The 23,847-nt window shown below is 39.5% G+C and overlaps 1 protein-coding gene across 1 annotated transcript in view; it reads right to left on the reverse strand.

Moving 5' to 3' along the window:
* LOC108683066 (pleckstrin homology domain-containing family G member 5) overlaps positions 1-23,191 on the reverse strand; it is a gene marked incomplete at its 5' end in the record, with an annotated part of 80,534 nt that extends 57,343 nt beyond the window's left edge. Inside the window, 4 exon segments of the mRNA XM_018172345.1 lie at positions 20,092-20,179; positions 21,693-21,939; positions 22,666-22,893; positions 23,126-23,191. Coding sequence (XP_018027834.1) covers positions 20,092-20,179; positions 21,693-21,939; positions 22,666-22,893; positions 23,126-23,191 — 629 coding nt within the window.
* Positions 23,192-23,847: the final 656 nt, after the last annotated feature.

Genomic DNA, 23,847 nt, shown 5'->3' on the forward strand with positions numbered 1-23,847 from the left:
AAAAAGCCAATTGCAGAGGCTCCACCAGACAGACAGCAACACGCGACACACATCGTCCATAAGATATCCTTAATATCTTTAGTATACTGTATTCGAACGTGGCAGTCTAAGGCCACGATGGATATCGTCGCCTCTTTTTCGCATTCCTCAATATAAAAAATTTGCCTTCCTCAATAGAGGATAGCAAACTTTTTTACCGGCCACTTCAAATGATATTTATGTTTACATCGACCCTCCCCATGCACATATACAAAGGTTAAAACAACATCAAACCTTCATTGACATGGTTTGAGTACGCGAGGTGTGCACACATGCTGCACCACAGGTAAGGCTTCCAGGGGCTATCATCTGTTCTTCACTCTTTACAGCTGATTTGATTTAAAACAAAATTACATTCTTAATATAGAGATGAAATTTAATCAATTTCATATTAAAAAAAATGTTAGGGCATCCACCGTCAGTAAAAATTTAAGTGAACATTTTCTTATTTTCCTCGATTGACCTACATCACACCGCCACAAATTTATCGACCTCTTGTATTCAGTTATCGACCCCCGGGAGTCGATATCGGCAAGTATGTTGGTGGTTGTGAGCTACAACTGTTACATCTTGCAGCTTCAACGTCTTTACCGCCTCAGGTGTCACTACAACTAAGAGCGTAGGTGTGCTAGATGCAGATCTATAACTTAATAAATAATTTTGACAAGTTTTTAACAAATTATCTACACAATTTTGAGAAGCAGTTGATCAACTAACTACAAAATATTACGAAGCAAGGCACATAGCTGACGCCGTAAGTTGGGCCTATAGAAATGATTTAAGTTAAGTTAGCAGTGCGGTGTTTGGAAATGAGACAAAATGAATTTCATGGATAACGAGAAGAACGCAAAGAAAATCAGCATGAATAAAACATATGCATAAAACATACGTAAGAACGAGTTGATGTAAACGGAATTATTAAGAAGCGAGAAAATTAATACAGTCAAAGCGAGGAATTTTTGCCGTTATGAATAAAGAATTAGTGAATTAACAGTTTCACTCTTGCTCACTACTGCTTCACCCACTCCTTTCAGTGCTAAAGTCTATCAGTGTACCCTCCCACATAGTCCTGATGCATAAAAAATTAACAGTCCACTCAAAAGGCTTAAAATTCATCAATTACTTTGAAGTCAAACACTGCGAGAACCGTCGCACTATCTTTTCTATCTTCATCTTTTGTCGCACAATTAACTGTTCGCCATCGTTAGTCTTAACTTTTACACAATCACGGATCACGGGACAGGAAGCGCAATCAGTGCACCGATTGATGAAAAATGCCTTGAGCATTTTCAAGGTAAGGCTTTGTAAAGAAGCCATTAGGGAGCCAAGCAGACGAAACTACCAATGCTTCCGTTCCTCAGGCTACGTTCTCTTTAACTCAGACAAGATAAAATATAAGAGAAGATCTATTGTCTTTTCAATTGGATATATGTCGTCATGTAATATTTTTCCCTTCATTTTACACCATGTCAACTGCATGCAATTCTACGTTTAAAATGAGGTAACATGGCAATTCCAACGAAATAAAATGTTGCTGTTCATGGCAAAAAAATTTCCAACTTCAATAAGTCGAAGGCAGTGTAATTTCCAGCTAATGTCACAGCACTAAGCTTTAGACGCGACCAAATTAACTATTTCATAACCCGAAATGTAAAACAAAGGCTTTAGACGTGTCACAGAAAAGCTTAAAATGTAGTCCTGCCTAAATGAGATTGTGGATCTAGATAGGCAATGAATCGAACGAGGGCATCGAGGTCACCGTGCGAGAAATCGTTTCCCGAACTTGCGCAAGCATTACGGAGCTAAGGCAACACCAGCCCAAATGCCCAATCATGGAGAAGGTGAATTGGATTTTCCTTGTCTTGTTAAAAAACATGCACCACAGTGATTCCTAAAACAATCCGCGATAGCGTCTTGAAAGTAATGATTAGTAAATAATCATATAAGTTTCAATCGAGTTCCAATTTAGTTTTTATTGAAACATTCAAATTACCGTTAAGGCCTAAGGTAAATTTGACTCTATCGTTCTCTTTATGATCATTACTAAAATTATCCAGAAGTCCAGAAAATAAAAATATCTGTGTACATGATTCAATGAAATTAAAGTTAATAATGAAATCATCTTATAGGCACCAGGTTGCCTGAAGGTATATAGGGCAAATGTTCATTAAAACAGCACACCACTTGCGGGGTGTCAAGTAACGTATGGGGAGGTTGACAGCTGTGCAACATTACACACGAGCTCCTCCAGCAACATCGCGTACCGGCTTCTCACCATTGAACGCATGAAACACAAAACAATGATCACACAAATATAACTCGTTTACCATTTTTCCACCATGAAAAGACAGCATTCTCAGCAGTACAAATCAATATACTTGAAAGTTTAAATCTATCTATAAGATACACGAAATGTACAAAATAATCAGCAATAAATAATCGCCTCCACCAAGTGGAGGTGAGCACGACGTACACGTCCACCTCCTCCCACCGCCCGCACGCCACTACATGTAGCCCTAAAAACACCACAGACTATCTAGTAACAAGTCGACTACAGCAGCGAGCAACGCATCATGTGGGAACTAGCCTGGTGCAACTACCTCGCCTCCACCTCCATAACCGAGTGCGGTGGAGGTGGAGACTAGTCTAGTGCAACTACCTCGCCTCCACCTCCATAACCGAGTGCGGTGGAGGTGAAGACTAGTCTGGCGCAACTACCTCGCCTCCACGCCTCCATAACCGCTGTCTCTTATACACATCTAGATGTGTATAAGAGACAGTAAGGATGCTTACCTTTGATAGTCTTTGGAAGCCAGCAGGCAACATGTCTTTGAGCTGCAGCCGCCGGCAGTAAGGATGGTTCTCGCGCTCTTGCAAGAAAGACGCGAGTTTTTGGTCTCGCTTCTTGGAGAGCTTGAGGCCCTCGAGGCCGATGCTCTGCGACCGCACGAACATCGCAGCCTCGTGCTCGAACGTCTCGCCTTGTGGGCCTTCGAACTGAAAAAGAATTATAAATTAAACGATGTTTTCATGTCCATGTTGCAGTCGTATCCATACATTCTGATATAATGTATTTATATTTGTTACTATCGCACGAACATCGCTGCCAAATAGTGAAACACTTATATATATAGTACAAATATTGACACACTTTCTTATATACAGCGCAAGCAGAGAACAGGCGTAGCATTAATTGGCATTTTTGTCGGGCCAAACTAGATCAGAATAACCTACACACGGGCCAAAAGTACATCACTGTATGTAAGACAAAATCACACACAATTCACCGAGTGTACAGGTACGGAGCTTACCATCACTGATAAGCAATATTGGTCCGGCCAAACAGGTCCAGGACAAGAGCAAAAAGTACATCACTATTTGTACAAAGTCTGACTCATTGCATTAAGTATACAGCGGCAGAGCTCACCATGCTGGTGAGAATATCCCCGATGGTCTGAACGATGGGCTGTTCTCTTCTTCGTTTCTTCATGGCCTTGTTGAAGCTGGAATGAATGTCGAGCATCGTGTTGAGGTTGGGGAAGAGCAGGTTGAGTTGGTCGTCTGTGAGGAGGCCTGAGCTACGAAGAGGCTTGTAGAATAGACCGCTCATCACCTTCAGGAGGCGTACGTGGGTCTGCTCCGTGTGGAATAGTTCTGCAAAACATCGAATCGTTAGGAAAATGACAAAGTCCGTGAAAGAAACGTCAATAAATAGAGATTCCTATGGAATAATTCGGCAAAAAGTCAGAGGGTCAGAAAAATGGCGAAACATGTGGGATATGTCAATAGGATTAGGTTCATTCAACGGTCAAAAAATGGGAAAATAAGTGAGCTTCGTATGCAGAGCATTAAATAGACCGAAAATGGAGGAAAACCCTCCATAATGTCCAAAAATGGTTTCATTTGGAATATAATGAACATCAGAATATGGAAAAAGAAATAAAAGATTTATGGGTGATAAATATGCCTCGAAATAGCTGTAAGCTTTACTCCCACTCGTGAAAAATATACATACATACATCAGCTGTAAAAGAACAGCATGTTAGCCCACTACGACGCGTGACATTCACAAGTTAAGACCGTGTGACATTCACCATAACTAGCATCATATCTCACCATTAACAGCACCATGTCGCCCCATTAACAGCACCACATCTCACCATTAACAGCACCACGTCTCACCATTAAAAGCACCATGTCTCACCATTAACAGCACCACATCTCACCATTAACAGCACCACGTCTCACCATTAAAAGCACCATGTCTCACCATTAACAGCACCACATCTCACCATTAACAGCACCACGTCTCACCATTAACAGCACTAGTCTCACCATTGACAGCACTAGTCTCACCATTGACAGCACCATGTCTCACCACAAACAGCAGGTCTCACCACTACTAACACCACGTCTCACCATTACTAACACCACGTCTCACCATTACTAACACTATGTCTCACCACTAATACCACGTCTCACCACTACTAAACCCACGTCTCTCCATTACTTACACCACGTCTCACCATTACTAACACCATGTCTCACCACTAACACCAAGTCTCACCACTAACACCATGTATCACCATTACTAACACCATGTCTCACCACTAACACCATGTCTCACCATTACTAACACCATGTCTCACCACTAACACCATGTCTCACCTTTACTAACACCATGTCTCACCACTACTAACACCATGTCTCACCACTAACACCAAGTCTCACCACTAATACCATGTCTCACCATTACTAACACCATGTCTCACCACTAACACCACGTCTCACCATTACTAACACCACGTCTCACCATTACTAACACCACGTCTCACCATTACTAACACCACGTCTCACCATTACTAACACCATGTCTCACCACTAACACAATGTCTCACCACTAATACCATGTCTCACCACTAACACCATGTCTCACCACTAACACCATGTCTCACCACTAACACCATGTCTCACCACTAACACCTTGTCTCACCACTAACACCATGTATCACTACTAACACCATGTCTCACCATCAACACCATGTCTCACCGCTAACACCACGTCTCACCACTAACACCATGTCTCACCATTAACAAACACCATGTCTCACCACTAACACCACTAACACCATGTCTCACCACTAACACCATGTCTCACCACTAACACCATGTCTCACCACTAACACCATGTCTCACCACTAACACCATGTCTCACCACTAACACCATGTCTCACCACTAACACCATGTCCCATTAGCACCATGTCTCACCACTAACACCATGTCTCACCACTAACACCATGTCTCACCATTAACACCATGTCTCACCATTAATAGTGTCCTGTCTCTTCCTCTCCCTGGAGGGCAGGGCGGAGAGCTGGTCAGGAGGCACAGCACTCGTCCAGTCCGGCAGGTCGGCCTCGGCCTCCACGTCGGAGTCGTTGACGAGCTGAGGACACAACAGCTGCGAGGCGTCGCGCCCTGCCACCTGCTCCAGCGACGGGCTGTCCAAACTGCACACACGCATTAATTTATGAAAATTTGATAAAAATCAAGGTATTGTAAGTTATTATTAGCATACTACTGCACACACACATAATATTGATAAAACACAAGGTATTGTAAGTAATTATTGCAAATTAAATGACTAGAGATAAAATATTGCAAAACATGAGGACAAGTAAGTTCTTCTTATTAGCTATTAATTCCCCAGAGACAAACACAGGCAAGTCATTAATATTACCTACAAACAAACACAAGTGCTTATTGTTACCTACAAACTGCCCTAGAGACAAAATGCTGCAGCTCTGGGTCAGGCAGGTCATCATTATTACCTAATATGGGTGGCTGTGACCAGGGTCGTGAGAAACACTCCGCCTAATAATGATTAAAAGTGTCCAAACACAGGCAAGGTGTGATGACCTCAATATAAACACAACACAATGGGTGAGAGGTCGTTATTATATGAGTAACCACAATAAGGTTATACATTTGGTAATGTATATTTACAATGTGGCTACACAATATTGCGTAACCACAACACAATATGTGTAATGCATTGCGATCATGCAATACGATTGCACCCTAGAAACATGGTATAGCCTAGGCCTCTACATAATTCGGTAATGATGCATCTATTTCTAACGACGATAGCAGGACACGTGCCCGGTCGACAATATCAGGACACGTGCACGGTTGACAATATCAGGACACGTGCACGGTGGACAATATCAGGACACGTGCACCACGTACGTCACGTACCTCAAAGATAAGCTTGAAGACGAGCTCCCAGAGTCGTTGTCTTTGAGGCCAGAATCCACGTCAACGTCGCTGCACAATATCAACAAACATGTTAATTGCTTTGATATATCAAATACTTTCAGATATCACAATATCAAAAAACACATTATTTGTTTTGAAATATTTCAATCAACTGGGCTGCACAATATTAACTAATATATTAATTGCTATGAAATATTTGAGAACTGACGACATTTAATCCGAAAAACGATATGTACGTATTAACGGACCGGAATTAACGCAGATAAAGTCTAATGTAAGTTATTATCAGTGCAGTCAAACAATAGAATGCGGTTCATGCTAAATACGGAAGAATCGACGCTGAGGAAGAAATATTTGAATCTGAACATAACTAACATTAGTAAAAATAAAAGTAAGGCTTCAAAAAAAGTATGCGCATATAAGTAACACACGATAAAAAATCTACAGCATCGTCGAGATGACCAAATTCAACTCAATAAAGCCGTAGCCTTTTCGGAAACTTTTTTTTTGGTGAACCACTTGACATTAACGACATGTCAATTAAGATATAAAACAAATAAAAAGTGCTTATTTGTTAAAAAAAATAAAATTGATAGCATCAAGTTATTTTATGGAACGAACTACAAGAAAAATATATCAAGAAATAGCTTATGATTGGAAAAATATCCCCGCACTGCATGGCGTAAGCAGGTCGGCATAAACCAAGGCAACGCATGACATCATGCGTGAGCTTCAGGTTGCATCACGCGCATTTTAGTGCACCTGAAGTGCTGAAGCCCAATGAACTGTCCGCGAAAAACCCGAATACAAAATGCACATCCGTATTCATGGTGAATGATAGCGGCAGAAATTGATTTTTTCGCTATAGGCCAATAAAGCATATAATTTTATGGCGTAAACTTTCATATGCAGTCATTATTCAGAATAATTAAACAGGGCTCCAGGCTAAACGCAAATTTTGATGACAGGCTTTGACAATCGAAGGTGTGAAGGTGTTTCTACTAAAATTATTCGAAAATTAAGTCGCTATGATTACACAACATTGATAAACTTGGTTATTCAATAGAAACTGACTCTCGGCACCGCGGATGCCGGAGGTTTTTTTCCGAACTTTGAATGCCTTCAGCGTAATTGCGTACAACTAATTGGCCTAAACTCTTTCTCATTCTATAAAGAAAATAAAGTATTATTCCGGGTACATGACTTTCATGCAGGTTTGTGCGGTCTTCTCTTCTTCTGCACAAAGTGCTTCTTGTCTCTGCACAAGGGCAGAGACAAGAAGGCTAGATGGACTGCATGGTCGAATCAAGTTTAAAAGTAAGAAAAACATTAACCCATAAGAAATACCCAAGGTTTAATAATACTACGATAGGCAACATCGCCCAAAAATTCATCAATAAAGCGATTTTCACCGAGTATAGTATACCTGAATTATGTTTATTTATATTAAACTGTTAATTATTTTGTAATAACCGCAACCGCTCATCTCATATTTGAGGATTCATTTCTATTCCTAAAAAAATGCTGCGTCATTTCAATAATTTTATTTGAAACTTCAAATTACGTAAACGTTATCCTAATTGGAAACACTGAACTTTAAACCTAATGTGAGTACGAAATATTCATCATCAGCTATCAATGGTAGGCCAAAATAACTGCGATAATTTCTTACTTTAATTAAAAGGTTCAACGACCGGAAGATCAGCTGAAACTGATCACATTACCACAGTAAACAGGAGTTTTGTACCGACATCAAAATTCTGGGAAGTGTGTGCGCATAATTGCTGGGAACTCGATATTCGTGAAGGAGAGCAGACACTTTGTCTAATTCGGCTTAGGGGAGTAGCTACGTATATGGCGACGAGTGAGTGCACAACTCAGAACAAAGTAAAAGATTTCCAAACGAATCAAATTGACGATCGTATTTAATACGATCTAATTGACAGCGAAATCTCTTCATACACGTTCAGAAGTTACAGGTTGAACAAACGATGTTGCGGCAAGAGCAATCACACGCCTCGGAACTCCGCACACCCACCATGCAGATGAAGGACGTTCAAACAACGTCCAATAAACGTTGATTCAACCAAACAACGTTTTATTCAATAGATGAAAGGTTAACATGCTCATTAGATATAAGAGTAGCGTGAGAAGGGCGATATCCTCGAGTAATAATAGTTTTGCTAGGAACATACCCATTTGTATCTCGCCAAGTGTGTCACAAAAAAGCACGCTTGTTCACACTATACCAACAAATCTAACTGTTTTACACTTAGAAAAATAAATGGGTTATATTGTCCAAATAGTAACATACTTTCTGCGCGTACAAATGATACGGCATTTTGTCGGGCAATACGGTGCCAGAATGGCTGACAAAAGGGCAGAAAGTGCATCGATATTTGGACAAAGTCTAAGTTTTTCTTATTATGGAGAAAAGCGACAGTTACTATGGCAAAATGTGCGGTAAGGCAGAAGAATAACAACGTTGGCTTCCTTTGTTCATGACGAAGTGAAGAGAAAGGAGAGCAGTAGAGCTACACACAGAAAAGTGAGTGAGATAGTCCGAATAGCGATGCCCTTTTTGACATTAAGAGGGTCACCCTGACCCCGTTTTCCCTGGCAAAAATGTGATCAGTTCCACGTACAAAAAGGGTGTCACTATTTGAACAATTTGATCCATTCATTTTTCTGTGTAGTAAGTGTGACGGGGTGCGGCAGCAGCTATAGGGTATGCAGTGCCAAGCTCACGAAGACGACAGCGACTACAGCAACAAAAACGTCATAAAAAACGACAATATCAACATGAACGTTATCGATAACGACATCATCGCGACCGAAAACATCAACATAAACGAAATTGAGTGGCAGCTTAGTCAAGCTCGATTACACACACGAACATGAGCGTCGCCTCATTATCAACCGATCTCTAAAGTGATCTATTATATATTATATAAAATATAATGGACCACATATAACAACTCTATTATACCACGTAAAGCAATCATACTTTCCGCAAAAATATATTCAGTGCCATTAACGTTAAGTTGAGGAAGTTCGTATCAAACAATTTTGCTGAACTCTAGACGAGGAACCAAGAAGGCAGTGATTCCAATGATACAAAAATTAAGTGCATTACAACACGCACACAGACCAACTGAAATGCAATAATGTAGAAAAATGTTATCAGTAAACGCTTGTGAATTGATCGTCGCATGTGTAATAAACTACTATATTTGACCATTTACTACGATGATATCAATGAAAATAACTAGGACATGATCCGAAAGTTTGCTTTTGAAGCACAGAAACACTGAACCGCTCGACGCACTTTTCCTTCCTTGCTAGAATGTATAAAAGAAGTACGGTAATAATGGAGAAAAAATAATTTAACCAGAGCGAACGTACAAGGAAGATGATGTTATACGTGACAATTGAAACTAATCGGTGTTTATTTCTATACGAGAGCCTTGCAGCTCGGACGGGACTATTGAGAATGTAAATGAAATTTTCAAAATGATAAGATTTTAAGCTAAAGTAAAACACTTGATTCATAATGAGAATACATGTTTTTACGCTAACTTGTTCTTTAATGAGAACACAATTTTCAACCATAAACTATTTTTTAAACCATTTAAGCTGAAATTTAATGATCAATTTCGTTATCATCTTTATCCATAAAATTGTTAATTTAAAAGTAAGCAATTTATTAGTAATATAAGAAAGTCTCGGAAAGGAGGTCCATCGCTTTAATGATGCAGAAGAGATAGGAAGTACAGAGTGGGTGTAAGCTGTTCTCTGAACTGTTGAATGAGGCAAAGTTTATGCAGCAAATTATGTGGCATGCAATTAATGCCCTTAAGGGGAACTAGAGAAAGTTTGAATAAGTGGCACGGCTATGACACGAGGTGAAATATTAGATCGCTCTGTGGCATGCAAACCAGCAAATTTACTGAGCAACAAACAAATGGAGTGAACATTATGAAAGTCTAGAAGAAACGCCTGAAATGTTATATTTGTGTACTTATAACCAACATAAAAAATTAAATGCACGTGAAAAATATTGCTTGCGTTGATGCTATGTTCTGAAATTTAAGTTCTCGAAGGTTATCAACAACTTGTTTGTGATAATAAAAATAAAACCATCGAAGCCGCAAGAGTCAGCCATGCTCAGACAGTGCATGATTTTCGACGCTGTACGGCGCTCGCAATGATATATACTAAGCAATGGTGAGCTGATATACTAAGCAATGGTGAGCTGATATACTAAGCAATGGTGATCTGGTATACTAAGCAACAGTGAGCTGATATACATAAGCAATGGTGAGCTGATATACTAAGCAATGTTGAGCTGATATATACGAGGCAATGTTGAGCTGTACCAACAACTTATCTCTTAAAACAAATTAGTGCTATTGAAATAAGGTTGACAATAATTTGATTTATTTGAAATGGCTTTGAATGACATTATTTGCTTGTAGGGCAACGAGCATCTGTTCGGTGCTGTGTCATATCTTGCCGGGAAATACAAGGGAAGGAACTTGGCCGGGAAATGAAAAAGTAATCTCATAAAAGCAAGACGGAAGATCAAGAAGAAAAATCTGAGCGCCGGCAGTGGCTAGTGAAGGATAGAGGATTATAGCTGACAAACAGCAGCTAAAGAGGTTGTATTTAACATTAACAATTAAAGTGGTTGTAGCTGGCAAGCAATAGTGCATTTCAAGTGCTAGCATTTATGTGCACAGTGATGGCAGTCTAGCAAGAAGCTGCAATATACACTCAGAGAAACGAGTGAGACTTCATCATCAAAATATCGATGTAGGTACTTTTGCTCTTGTGCGTGTCATCCTGATCCAGTTTAGCTCGGCAAAAAGGGAGTAACAGTGCTACGTGTTGAGTGTGTCATTAAACTCATTATAGTTAGACAATAAGAACCACTCATTTTTCTGAGTGTACGGCGGGTTACCAAGACTATATCAGCGTTCGAGACAACCAAGCAAGAGCAGCGTGGAGCGTCTGCTCGAGCTGAGGCCAACAAACTATCGTTGAGCTGCCAGGTGGATATCACTTCTTTGTCACTATACGTACTTGCTGTTCTGCACTCTCAGTTCAATCGTTTTTTATTCTACAACAGGGCACCATATGCCAACTGCACGGCTCGTAACTTTCCGCGATTATACCAACACGAATCCGTCCGTGGGACAGAAACAACGCTAAGGTTGTTGAGCTCATTTTCCGTCGAAATGTTATTTTTGTTCATTTATTTCGTTCATTTTTATATTCAAAGTTATTTATGAGAATACAACGGAGTTTTCAATGCCTTAGTGCTTCGTCTGCAGTATTTTAGGGCTAGAGTTCCTCGAGATCAGATTTGGAGAAAAGTACGTGGGAGAAAACCACGACATTGCGTTCTTTTCTCGTGAGCAACCGAGGCAAGGAGCTGTAACGAGAATGGGAGAAAAAGAAGGATGATGGGAGGAAATTCTGAGAAAAAACAAGAGATGAGAGAAAATGAAACGAAAAGGAGAAGAAAAGAATTGAAATCAGCAATTTAGTGGATGGAGAGAAAACCATGACGTCGTGTTTTCTTTTTCTCTTATGCAACAGAGGTAAGAAGTTGTGGTGATAGTGGGTGAAGCAGCGAAAAAAACAAGGGATAAGAGAAGGAAGCAATAGATAAGGACAAAGAGAAAAAGAAAAACAGTATGAGGATAGAGAAAACAAGTGCTATAGGAGGAGTAGCGGCGGGAACCGAAAAGTTTTCGGAGAACAAGGGAGGAAATGACCAAACAGTTGATGCTTATGAATTTAGGCGCGCGTGGAAGGCGCATGTAGGCACATTAGGCGCGCATGTAGGGCGCATGGAGGTGCATTAAGCGCGCATGTAAGGCGCATGGAGGTGCATTAAGCGCGCATGTAAGGCGCATGTAGGCACATTAGGCGCATGTAGGCACATTAGGCGCACGAGGAGTTGGCAGCGCGCTCAACTCGCATGGCTATGAATGAACGCACGCAAGAAAATCAAGCTTCGCTGTCAACGTCGCCGCGCACGCAGCCAGAGCAAGCACTACACGCACGACTTCCCACCATCACAATATGGTCTCATTATACGTACTCATTGTATTCATGTCATTACGATTCAAATCATGATAATTATAGGGATTTTAAAACTAAGTTAAATAAATATTATATAACGATTCAAATGATGATTATTATAAAGCAGAGTCAAATAAATATTTTTTAATGATTCCAATGCTTTTTAATGTATTCACCGAGACCTCGAATGAGAGTCCGGTAATGAAATTCAATACGTCGACGAAACTGAAAACTTAAGCGTGGACGCGCATATATAATTGATCAGGTGGCTTGCGAATAATCCAAACAATTCAGCTCAAAAATGTTTTGACATTATCTATAAAAACAGTTTCTAATACTAAAACACAATCAGAAGCCAGAATGAAACTCAGTCAGTATTATAAGAAATCTGATTAACCGACATATAATAGTTTGAGCGTAAAAGCTTTTCCTTAGCATGCACTGCGCCTCTCATCAAGAGAATATTGCACAGAATTAAATTGAAAAAAGAAATGCAAGGCAAAGTGACAATAAAGCATTCTTATTATATACATAATATATACCATAAAGCATATTTATTCCTTCGTTACACTGCAAGGGAACTGACAGCATCATGCAGGAAATATGACTCCGCCGATCAAGGATCAACACGTCTTGACTATTGCAACACGTTTTCATGCATATTCATAGCATCTATTTAAAACAAAAATCGAAAAAAGAATACCATAGTTTCAAAAATCGTATCATGGTTTCTTACCAGACAACATCTAACGAATATTCTCTAACGCATGTAATTTCGATACAACGCAAGGGGGGTTTTGCGATATGTTTTGTTGCGCAACAACGCCTAACAAGTTCATGCCAATTAATAATAAACAAATTAATGTTAATTAATCAATAAAAACTCCATCCCAACAATTATACAACAAACAAAAAGCATGAGCGCCAAGAAAATCGGGGAGAAAATGTAGAAGGCATTTCTCCCGAACATGAGAATTACATTTTCAAGAAACACAGAGTGCATGCCTATAAATAATTTGAAGATAATCCTCAATTCAAAGCACGAATAATTGCGCATTGATGTAAATCAGTGGCCTGATCTCAGCAGCGTAATTCTAAATGAGAAATGTAGAACATTTAGTCTTGAAAGTGATGTTCAAACCGTTGAAGACTTATACCGGGACTTCTTCTTTCACAGGAATTTAAAACAGTGTATATAAATATCGCATCTTTCAGCAAATGTTACGACTCTGAATTAATGCTGAAAAACTTACAAGCGTTGGTAATTCGCATTCCTTGCATGTCAGACGGGTTCATCACACGCACACTCAGAAAAGGACCACATCGTTTGAATATTGCCACGCTTCTTGCACGTAGGACCGAAGCGACTTGTTTTCCGGGCCAAACCGGGTCAAAGATGTACAGAGGCGAAAATTGGATCTCTCTATGGATAAAGTGAACCTCATTTCTTTGAGTGCATGATCATAACTTGAGTTTAATTTTGTCATCGAGAATTGTTAGGCAAGCAAGCGTGCGTCCCATGGGCCGTATCATAAAAAATAGTTGAGAATTTATAACTCATTTAGCCAATCATTGACGAGAAATTAGCCGCTACGTGTGCTTAGGCCGCTAGCTAGGTTTACATGAGCGAGCATAGATGGTATACGGCACCAGGGCAGACGACATCCATTATAGAGAGTAGAAAGAGTACGCATATGCACCGCACAAACATGCATGAAATCATGTACCCGGAATAATACTTTGAGTTTTCTTCACAGAATAAGAAAGAGTTTAGGCCAATTAGTTGTACGCAATTACGCTGAAGGTATTCAAAGTTCGGAAAAAAACACAGCATCCGCCATGCCGAGAGATCGTCGCAATTCTGAAATCATTTTTCTGGTATTACATCCCGTATATAGTTAGCCGCTCACTAATTGGCTCGGAAAAGGAAAAGATTTGATAGAAGAATAGTTAAAAAAAAAAGATATAAAAGAGGAAAAGATCTTGTTGCATTTAACGTAGGTTGGATGCAACAAGAAAGTAGGAGCACCATCATATCAGGATTTGAAGAACGTGAAATTTTAGAGATTGTTCGACTTCTCGAAAAATTATTTTGCAAAAATGGCATTGATTCATCAATTTGCTAAGGAGCGTCCGTAATTGGAGTTCCGATACAATCAAGTTAATCCCTTGCAGCCTTAACTACCGTGCTAGGTAAACGCTAATGATAACCCATGCATAACATTGGAAGCTTTTATTTCTGAAAAATATAATGAACTGAAACAACAAACTTCAACTCTTGGGGACACAAAGATAGGAAACAAATCGTCAAAAGAATGAAGATCGACACGTGTAGAATACGGTATTTAAAAGCAGCAACTTTCATTTTACTACGAAAGACCCACCACACTCGAAAACATAACAAAACGTACGTAATCGAGCACAATACATTTCATATGAGAATTATTTATTAAGTATTCATGATTATTATTAAGCATATTATAATCAAAGAGGCCGAGAACTGTACCGTTTTGCGAAAATAATAGCAGAAAATTAAAGTTGCAGCCTATTACAACAGAGCAAAATTGCAACCTACGGTACTGAAAGTATTAAAACTGAAAAAAAAACTCAGGGAACGAATAGAAGCAGAGCAGCTAGCGTCTTCAAAAGGTCATTGCAAACAATGACCTTATCATGTGTGTTCATAAACATGCATACACTTAGCTATTGATTGCAGTTAAGCTGGAGTAATTTGAAAAACCAGCCAACGAATTAAGACAATTTTTTCGTCTTCCCATTTTTCAATACACATTCAACGGGAATTACTTGATGCTGAAACATTTTTGCTGCCCATTTATTGCAATGGATTTAACATTTATTCAGAATCCACAAACATCATAATTTGTGTCGTTCACAAAAATATATGATTTGCCCATTATACGAGTAAAGTGTAATGCCTTTATTTAGGTCAAATGGAGGAATTAATCTATCATTAATTAGTCAATAATTGATGAATAACTAAATAACATAACTCTCTCCACTGATATCGAAGTTTTTAAAGGAGTGGCATTCCCTTCCTACATGGCGTTTACAAGACAATATGTGCTGCGTAACGTGACAGCGGAGGAATGCGTAACGCGACGCGGGGAAATTACGGTCTCTATAACGACAATACGAACAACTGAGGGACGTCAGAACCTCAACTTACGCCACTAATTAGCAACTGTTATCTTATTTCAAAACACTCAGAGAAATAAGATCAGTTATGGCCTACCTGTAATGCACATTAATTGAGCCTACGGTAACGTTATCCTGACGCCAGTTTGGCCCGAAAAAAATAGCCTATTAGTTAGTGCTATACGTGCAAAAACTGTGTTATAATTTGGACAATCTAACCCATTCACATCTCTGAGTGCACAACTTCAATAGCACAGACGAACAATATAGGGCAGGAACGGTGTTTTGATCTCTGCACTACAATAACATGGCTCACATTTTGATGGATATATGAGCTATAGTTCCTATAGTAAAATATACAAAAAGAAGAAGCTACAGCAAGTAAGACGCATCAAAAAGATTAAATGTATGGCGTGACACTCATGATCAAGTTGGAAACAATAAAAGATAAGAAGACTGGTTTTAGATGAACGCTCCATTTCTCCGGTAAACTAATTATGATTTAAAAACCATACCTTGGAATAAAAAAAAATTGCCCTTAAATAACCAGGATAAGAAAATTTGTATCGCCTCATTATGAAGAGGAATACCAGCAGCCAATGGTCATAAGACAATACAAGTGAACCTAGTATATTAAATGAACGACCAAGACTCAGATGCCTGCAGTAGTGAGGCAGTTGCACTAACAAATGGTTTGGATGAGTCATGGCGCTTCCGCTAGCAGCGTCTATATAGTGCACCACACGCGGGACTACGTCGAGCAGCGCGTACTGTGTCGAGACGTGGCAAGTAGACTCGCTTCTCGCCACCATCACCACACGCGGGACTCCGTCGAGCAGCGCGCACTGTGTCGAGACGTGGCAATCTCTTATACACATCTAGATGTGTATAAGAGACAGGAGATGTGTTACTTGGGTTGGAGATGTGTTACTTGGGTTGGAGATGTGTTAATTGGGTTGATAAATTGTTCCTTGGGTTGGGTGTGTGTGTATAGGATTGCAGATGTGTGCTCTTCTTATTACTGAGTGCAGATCGTCATTATAGCTGCAGATGTATGTATGAGCAAACGCTGTTGAAATTTCACTTGGGCATGGAAAAACACCACATTTCGGTACAGTAAAGTTGAGAAATCAGTTGAAAATTTGCATGCAGTTCAGTTGAAAATTTGCATTTACACTTCCCTTCATTCTACCAAGACACAAAGTTTACCAGGTTCTACAATTTATTTAATGCTTTTTACTTCATGGGTCATTTTTGGAATTACAGGAATCTATTTTGAAATTTGGAAATACGTTTACAAAAAAAAAAGCGAATAGATGTAGGTTCAAGATGGGACGACTCAAGACTGTAGTCGGAAAGAGCAGACCGGCGCACGAAGAAGCAGGGAAACCAGTTCGAACATTTCTAGGAAGGCGGCAGTCCTGTAGCGGGACACCAGCACGCCGACGCCACATGAACTATTTCCGATGTCTGTAAAAACGACGCTTTCGACATAGCTTAAGCATGATGAATTTTTGAGGGATGAAGAAGGCAGCGTTGAGAAGCACATTGCACAATTAATACGCGCGTAAAAATTTTGTGTAAAATTATATTGTTCAAATAGTCGGTGTATTGTTGAATAAAGTCGAATGATGGCGTTGAATAGTTAAATGAAGTACAATGTTTAAGGATGAGTGCCAAATATTGTCATGCACGGCGCAAACGAAACAGAAAGAAACGTCTCCTGGAACGTCACAAGAATCTGCTATGAAAAATTAACAGAAAACGCACGAGAGACAAAGTCAAGGATCTACAAACTTCACTCAGAAAAATGACTGCGTCATGTTGGCCAAATAGTGTACACAGTTTCGTACACACAATTCAAGCATGGAGCACACGTAGAACTGGTACGCCCTTTTGCCTCATCAAACTGGTTCAGGATGACCCATACACAAGAGCCTTTCGGACAAAGTCTTACACATTTCTCTCAGTGTTATTATGCATGTATATCAACGAGTCCACCAGTCACAATGACTCACTACTCTCACAATTGAGCAACGTTTGTCATAGAAATGCGTGGAGTCACCATACGTAGCCGTAATGAAAGAAACTTACACACTTTCTAAGAAAGATTCCTCACCATCCAATAGAGCTCTAATATCATCGGTTGTGATGAACTGAACTACATGGAATCTCATTATTTTATTACAAGATATTGAAGAAAACGTCTTCAGAGTCGTGCATGCATATACCTACTGAGCTTTCAAATGTGTCCTATTTCCACACGAGATTCTAACGCGCATTTCGTTGCACGGCAGCAAGGCGTGCATTGAAGTAGTATTCTTACGCTTGCTGCAGCTGCAGCAATGCCAACAGCAACAAAGGATGTTGTAGCAGCAGCAGCAGCAGCACACGTGCAAGGTGCATCAACAGCATCAAATACAGTAGCCGGAGCATCAGCATCAAGTACAGGAGCTAAACCAGCAGCATCAGGTGCATCAGCAGAAAGAATAGCCGCAAAAGCATCAGATAAATCAGCAGCTGACACAGCATCAGCAGCAGCAAGGCAACCGCGACCAGCACCGGAGCAGACAGAGTTCAGAGGTTGGCGCTCGTGGCGCCGGCACACCCAACGAGTTGAACAACACAGGCGCGCAGACGAGTTGAACAACACAACAGCTCGACAACAAACGTGACTAGACGCCATAACGGGCGTGACGAGGACCGTTTCTTGCGTCACCGCTTCGTCTTCCGTCACGCAGCAGCACAGCAGCAGTGTCTCGCGTCTCACCAGAGCACCACTCACTTCTCCATGTGGTGCCATGAATATGGCACTATACCACGAACATCTTACATTTCCATATACACTGTTAGAAAAATTACCGTTAACGGTATTACCGGCGTTTCAGTGGCCGGTGGGCATGTGAAAAGAAACACCGCGTCGCCGTTTTTATTCTAATTTAACACGAGAAATCCGTAAAACATCTGATAAAAACGGCAAAACAGTTTATTTTCACGGGGCGACCGGCCACTAGAACGCCAGTGGGACCGTTTTTTCACCGTTTTTTTCTAATAGTGTACATCTCACCACACATCAACACTTGTATCGTAATGTCACGCAACAATCGACATACTGCCGCGCTCAGAAGGTGGCGCTACATGCAACTCATAAGCAGGCACGAGATGACTGCAAATAGATCATAAATTCAAAAAAGTGGCTTCACATCGTTTTAAAAGGGACTTCAGAGCGTTAAAAAAGTGGCATATCGTCGCTCTAAAATTATTTACTTATTTTTTTTTATTGTGGCTTCATTTCGCTCGTAAGAGGGCTTATGGCTTAAAAAGAAATCGAAAATTTGATTATTTTTACCAAGATGCAATTATTTTGTAGCGAGAGAATTGTGGATTGCGTTATTTATAACTTGATATATGTACGTCACCTGCGACCGCCATTGCATGAAAGCTGCACGTAACGTAAGCTCACGAAAAATACTAATAATAGTAATAATAATAATGAAAACGCTTTCATCGTCAGGAAACAAAAATACGCTCACAAGCACAAACGACGTCGGTTTCGTGATCTTCATCTAAAAGCATTTCGATGAAGATGCATGATCTTGCATCACATATAAGTGCTAGATGTTAAAAGTACATTTTGTATATATAATAATGCATGTACAAGAGAGAAAGGATACATTTTTCATTCAATATGGACCATGTTCATGTTCACAGCAATACACGGTCGCCACCGTACTCTCACTTACCTGCAAATGACTTCTGAGCCGCGCACGGCAGCGAGTTCTTCTATTTCGTCAATATCACACGATGACAGAATAATCTCGGCAATATTTACTTTTTATAACGAATTTTCGTAGTTTTTGCGTCACGAGCACTACTTAGCACTTTAGTCTTATTTTATTGTTAATTAAGCAGAGTCAAAAGTGAGGTCCTCTAAAATTTTCACTACAAATTTACACTGCATTCAACGTTAAATTTATTTATAAGATTTGAATGACATAATAATCCTTTCAAATATAATTAGAAATGGACTACTTACAATTTCTACTAATTAAAACTCGCAAGCAAGTAACAATGGTATTTAATAAAAGCAGATAATAGAAGCGAGTAGTAATAGGACATAATATGAGTGTAATTTTTTGTTGAAAGTACTTTAACCTAAGGGTTTCTACTCATGTATTGCGGTCTAACAAAGAGTTCCAATAGGACATAACACGAGTGGGTTCATCTCAAAAGAGGCTCAACATATGGATTTTACTAACGTTTTGCGGTCTTACAATGAGTACCAAAAAGACACAACATGAGTAAGTTCGTCTCAAAAGTGGGTACATATATGGGTTTTTACTCACGTTTTGCTGTGTAATTAACAATGATTTCCAAAAGAACATAATATGAGTAAGTTCATCTCAAAGTGGGTAAGATATGGGTTTACTACTCACGTCTTGCGGTTTAACAGCGAGTCCCAAAGGAACATAATATGAGTAAGTTCGTCTCAAAAGTGGGTCAAGATATGGATTTCTACTCACGTTTTGCGGTCGTTGGGCGAGGAGGTGACGAGCTCGTATATCTGCGCAGGGCCGCACTGCGTTGTGACGATGAAGAAGGCGCAGTTGTCTGCAGGCACAAGCATGCCAATATTTACTTCAGCTCTTATTAATGTTCCTATATAAGTTACAGTAATTGTACATTTTCATTTCTAACTGCATATGTAATAATGCCCTTTGTTTGCATATACAGTGGGGGGAAATAAATATTCGTACACTTGAAAAATCGTATTTTAATGTATGTAAGTACACAAACTTAACAGGAAAAGTGATTTAAATTATGTATAGAGACGCATAGTATTCAAAAATACTATCAAAAGAAATTAAATCTCAATGCAAAAATTTAAATCACTTTTCCTGTTAAGTTTGTGTACTTACATACATTAAAATACGATTTTTCAAGTGTACGAATATTTATTTCCCCCCACTATATAGTAATGCCTGCATAATGGCCTTTGTTTGTACTAAGGTCATTTCTAAATTTCAATTTCAAGTATTGCAAAACTCTTTGCCAATCTTAATGAACATTGCATATTGAAAACGTCGTAAAATCATAATAAAATGTCCTTGGAAACCTTATATCCGAATTTTCAAATCCTATCAAAAGTTTAATTCGCCAAATTAAGAAAAGTGATAGGACAGTTATTAATAAGAAATACTCTCTCTTTACTCTCTAGCAATAAGAATAACTCGCAAGGAAACTTGCATATAAGTTACAGTTCGTTAAGATCAGCTGACATGAGCATTGTCAAACAAGTCACAAGGCCTTTAGCACCATTCCCTAAGCGATTATATTCAAAGTAATTCTCACTGTTCATAAAGGTTCAGATTTTCTAGTACCGGTGTGATAGTAAGTATATCTAGCACATTTTAATTTCTAAAAGTAAATAAGCAACATTGTTTACTGTACGATATGTTCCTTGTTGCTTTTCATCATCTCTGAATTTAACTCCTCTATCAGTGCCTTCAAATATATCAATATTTATACTTCAAAATCATCGTAAAACTGACGACTATCATCTTCAAATATTTAGCCTTTAATTGAAATTCTTAATCATCGTAAAACTTACGACCATCACAAATCTGGCACAGTCAAATATTTTTGAGTATTCGTGGGGCAGCAAATTTTGGGCACACAATGAGAGCGGAAATTAGTTTGTCAACGAAGAGGCCGAGACATTTTCTCAGGAGAAAAATACTTTTTCTTCGCTCGTAAACAAAAACTGCCCAGCAGAAAATGTTTCTGATACTGTTGAGTTTATGAGGTCAAGAATCACAATGACTTTTTATAGCCCGGGCTAAATGACGGGTAACTATTAAATGGATTATTAATACGGGGAAAAAATCAAATAGACTGTTAATTAAGTGGATACTACTAAATAGACTGTTAATAAGAGGAATCTATTAAAATGACAGCTAATAAGGGGAATTATTAAATAGACTGCTGATAAGGGGAAACCATTAAATGGACTGTTATAAAGGGGAAACTATTAAATGGACTATTAATAAGGAGGAACTATTAAATAGACCTAATTATTATATTAAATAATAGTTATTTAATAATAACTATTTGAAGGACTAACCTGTTGCAACCGCTCTGTACAGAAACTGTTGGCCAAATGCGATGATTGGAGAATGTGACGCTTCCTCCTTAGGACAGTTCTTATTGCTGGAATAGTTCTTAAGGATGTATTTGTCAGAGTCCTTCTGAAGGAGGACAATAAACTGCTCGAGCACCAGCACCAGCAGTTCTAGGTTCTTCTGGCCTTTAGATAACCGCCATGTGAGGGGGCCTTCGTATATCAACCGATGCTTCGTCAGGTCCAAGTTCTGGTAAACGCGAGATAAAAATTAAAACAGTTTATTTCATGTTACGAAAATCATGCTCATTAAAGTCATGATTGGTAATTAGTTCTAATGATTCAAATGATTGCCTATTAGATAGTGCTTCGTCGGGTCCTATTTCTGGCAGAATGAAAAATGTACCTATATTTGATGACAATTAACTCCTTCGCCTGCTTCGTTAAAACGTTACAATTGTTGACAATTTCTGATAATCGTCAATCATTAATATTAGATCCATAACATAGTTTATATTCCGTTCATTATCACACATAAAAGTTACAGTAAAACACTATTGAAGCGCAAAGTGACGGATTAGCTACGTTGAAAGGGTTTAGGTGCCTGTTCAAACGACGATGTAGGAGATTTTAGCAAGTCAAGATGAAGTTCCGCCTAAGAAAATCAGCCAATTATAGATAAAAAATTATCGGGTGCGTAAGACCGGAGCAAATGAGCCTTGATGGTACCTCACCTAACCATTGCAGTATCAGACCATACAGAAATTCACAATTATATCACTAACTTCCATGACTGGATAAGTTGAAGTCATTGATTATTTTTTGCTGCCCTAGTAGTCTTAACAATCTTAGCAAGAAATCAAATTTATCGGCAAGAGTTCAAAGACTTAAATGATACACAACGGACCCACTTCTTCAGCCTAAGGAACTTGCATATTTTTAGTCATGCTGCTCTGGTCTAACCCCCAGCACTCACCCCTTTAGCCCAAGGCACGTGTAAGTGCTTGTTCTTGGTCATGCTGCTCTGGTCTAGTCTCTTCTGTATCTCGACGAGGCGTTGATGGTTCTCCTCTTCTCGCACGGCGGCGTTCACGGACGCCAGGATCTCCTTGGCTCGGTCCAAGGACCTGCTGATCTGCTCGTACTCCTCGGGGTACTTGTCGAGGTCCGTGTACCCCAGCAGCGACTCCAGCAGCAGCGGGTACTGTACAAGTACGAGTATTAATGCAAGTTTCTCTCAACGGGAACAACGCATTAAACATATATAATTAGCCAACAAATTATTAATAGTCATGGTCCTTTGTACCACTGCCGGAGCACTATTAAAATTTTTTTTTTCAAAGAATAGAGATAAAATGCAATCTTTAATGTTAATTTTTCGTTAAATTATTTACTGTCAAGTCCTGTGTATCCTTGCAGACTCTAGCAGCAGTGACCTTTGATAGTCTTTGGAAGCCAGCAGGCAACATGTCTTTGAGCTGCAGCCTGCGACAGTAAGGATGCTTACCTTTGATAGTCTTTGGAAGCCAACTGGCGCAACTACCTCGCCTCCACCTCCATAACCGACTGCGGTGGAGGTGCAGTCTTCTAAAACCAATTAGAATTCGAGACGGAGAACTAGCAGCATACACTCTGGAAAATGTCATGTATGTGTTATCTACCTACTTTCTGTGCGTAGCACGGATACGCCCTTTTGCAGTGTCAAACTGGGTCAAAATGACAACAACAAAAAAAAAACTGTCAAGTATTTTTGGCCAAAATCTCATTCAGTTCTGTGAGTGTAGCGTTGGAAGCCCACAAGCAGCAGCGGTAGCACGGATGACTCATCGTCCCGCCACGCACCAGTCAACGGGCGTCATTGATTCAGTTCAGTGAGACGTTCTAGCGACACGCAGACTGAGGCAGTGAGTCGCACTCTCAACAACGTTTATAGTGAAGGTCATCGTTAATTCGTCATAATGATGGCTATTTACTCACTAAAAAGTATACATTAACAAAACAATACTAGAGTCACGATAAAGAACTGACATCTTGCGAGCAACGGTCGACCTGTTCATCAGAGCATTTAAAGTAATGGTCAATAGAATGCGGGTTCTTTATTCACATAGAAGTTAAAAATAACAAAACTATACTGAAATCATGATTAACAACTGCCAAA

The sequence above is a fragment of the Hyalella azteca genome, unplaced genomic scaffold, assembly GCF_000764305.2.
Source record: "Hyalella azteca isolate HAZT.00-mixed unplaced genomic scaffold, Hazt_2.0.2 contig12081, whole genome shotgun sequence".
Classification (NCBI taxonomy): domain Eukaryota; kingdom Metazoa; phylum Arthropoda; class Malacostraca; order Amphipoda; family Hyalellidae; genus Hyalella; species Hyalella azteca.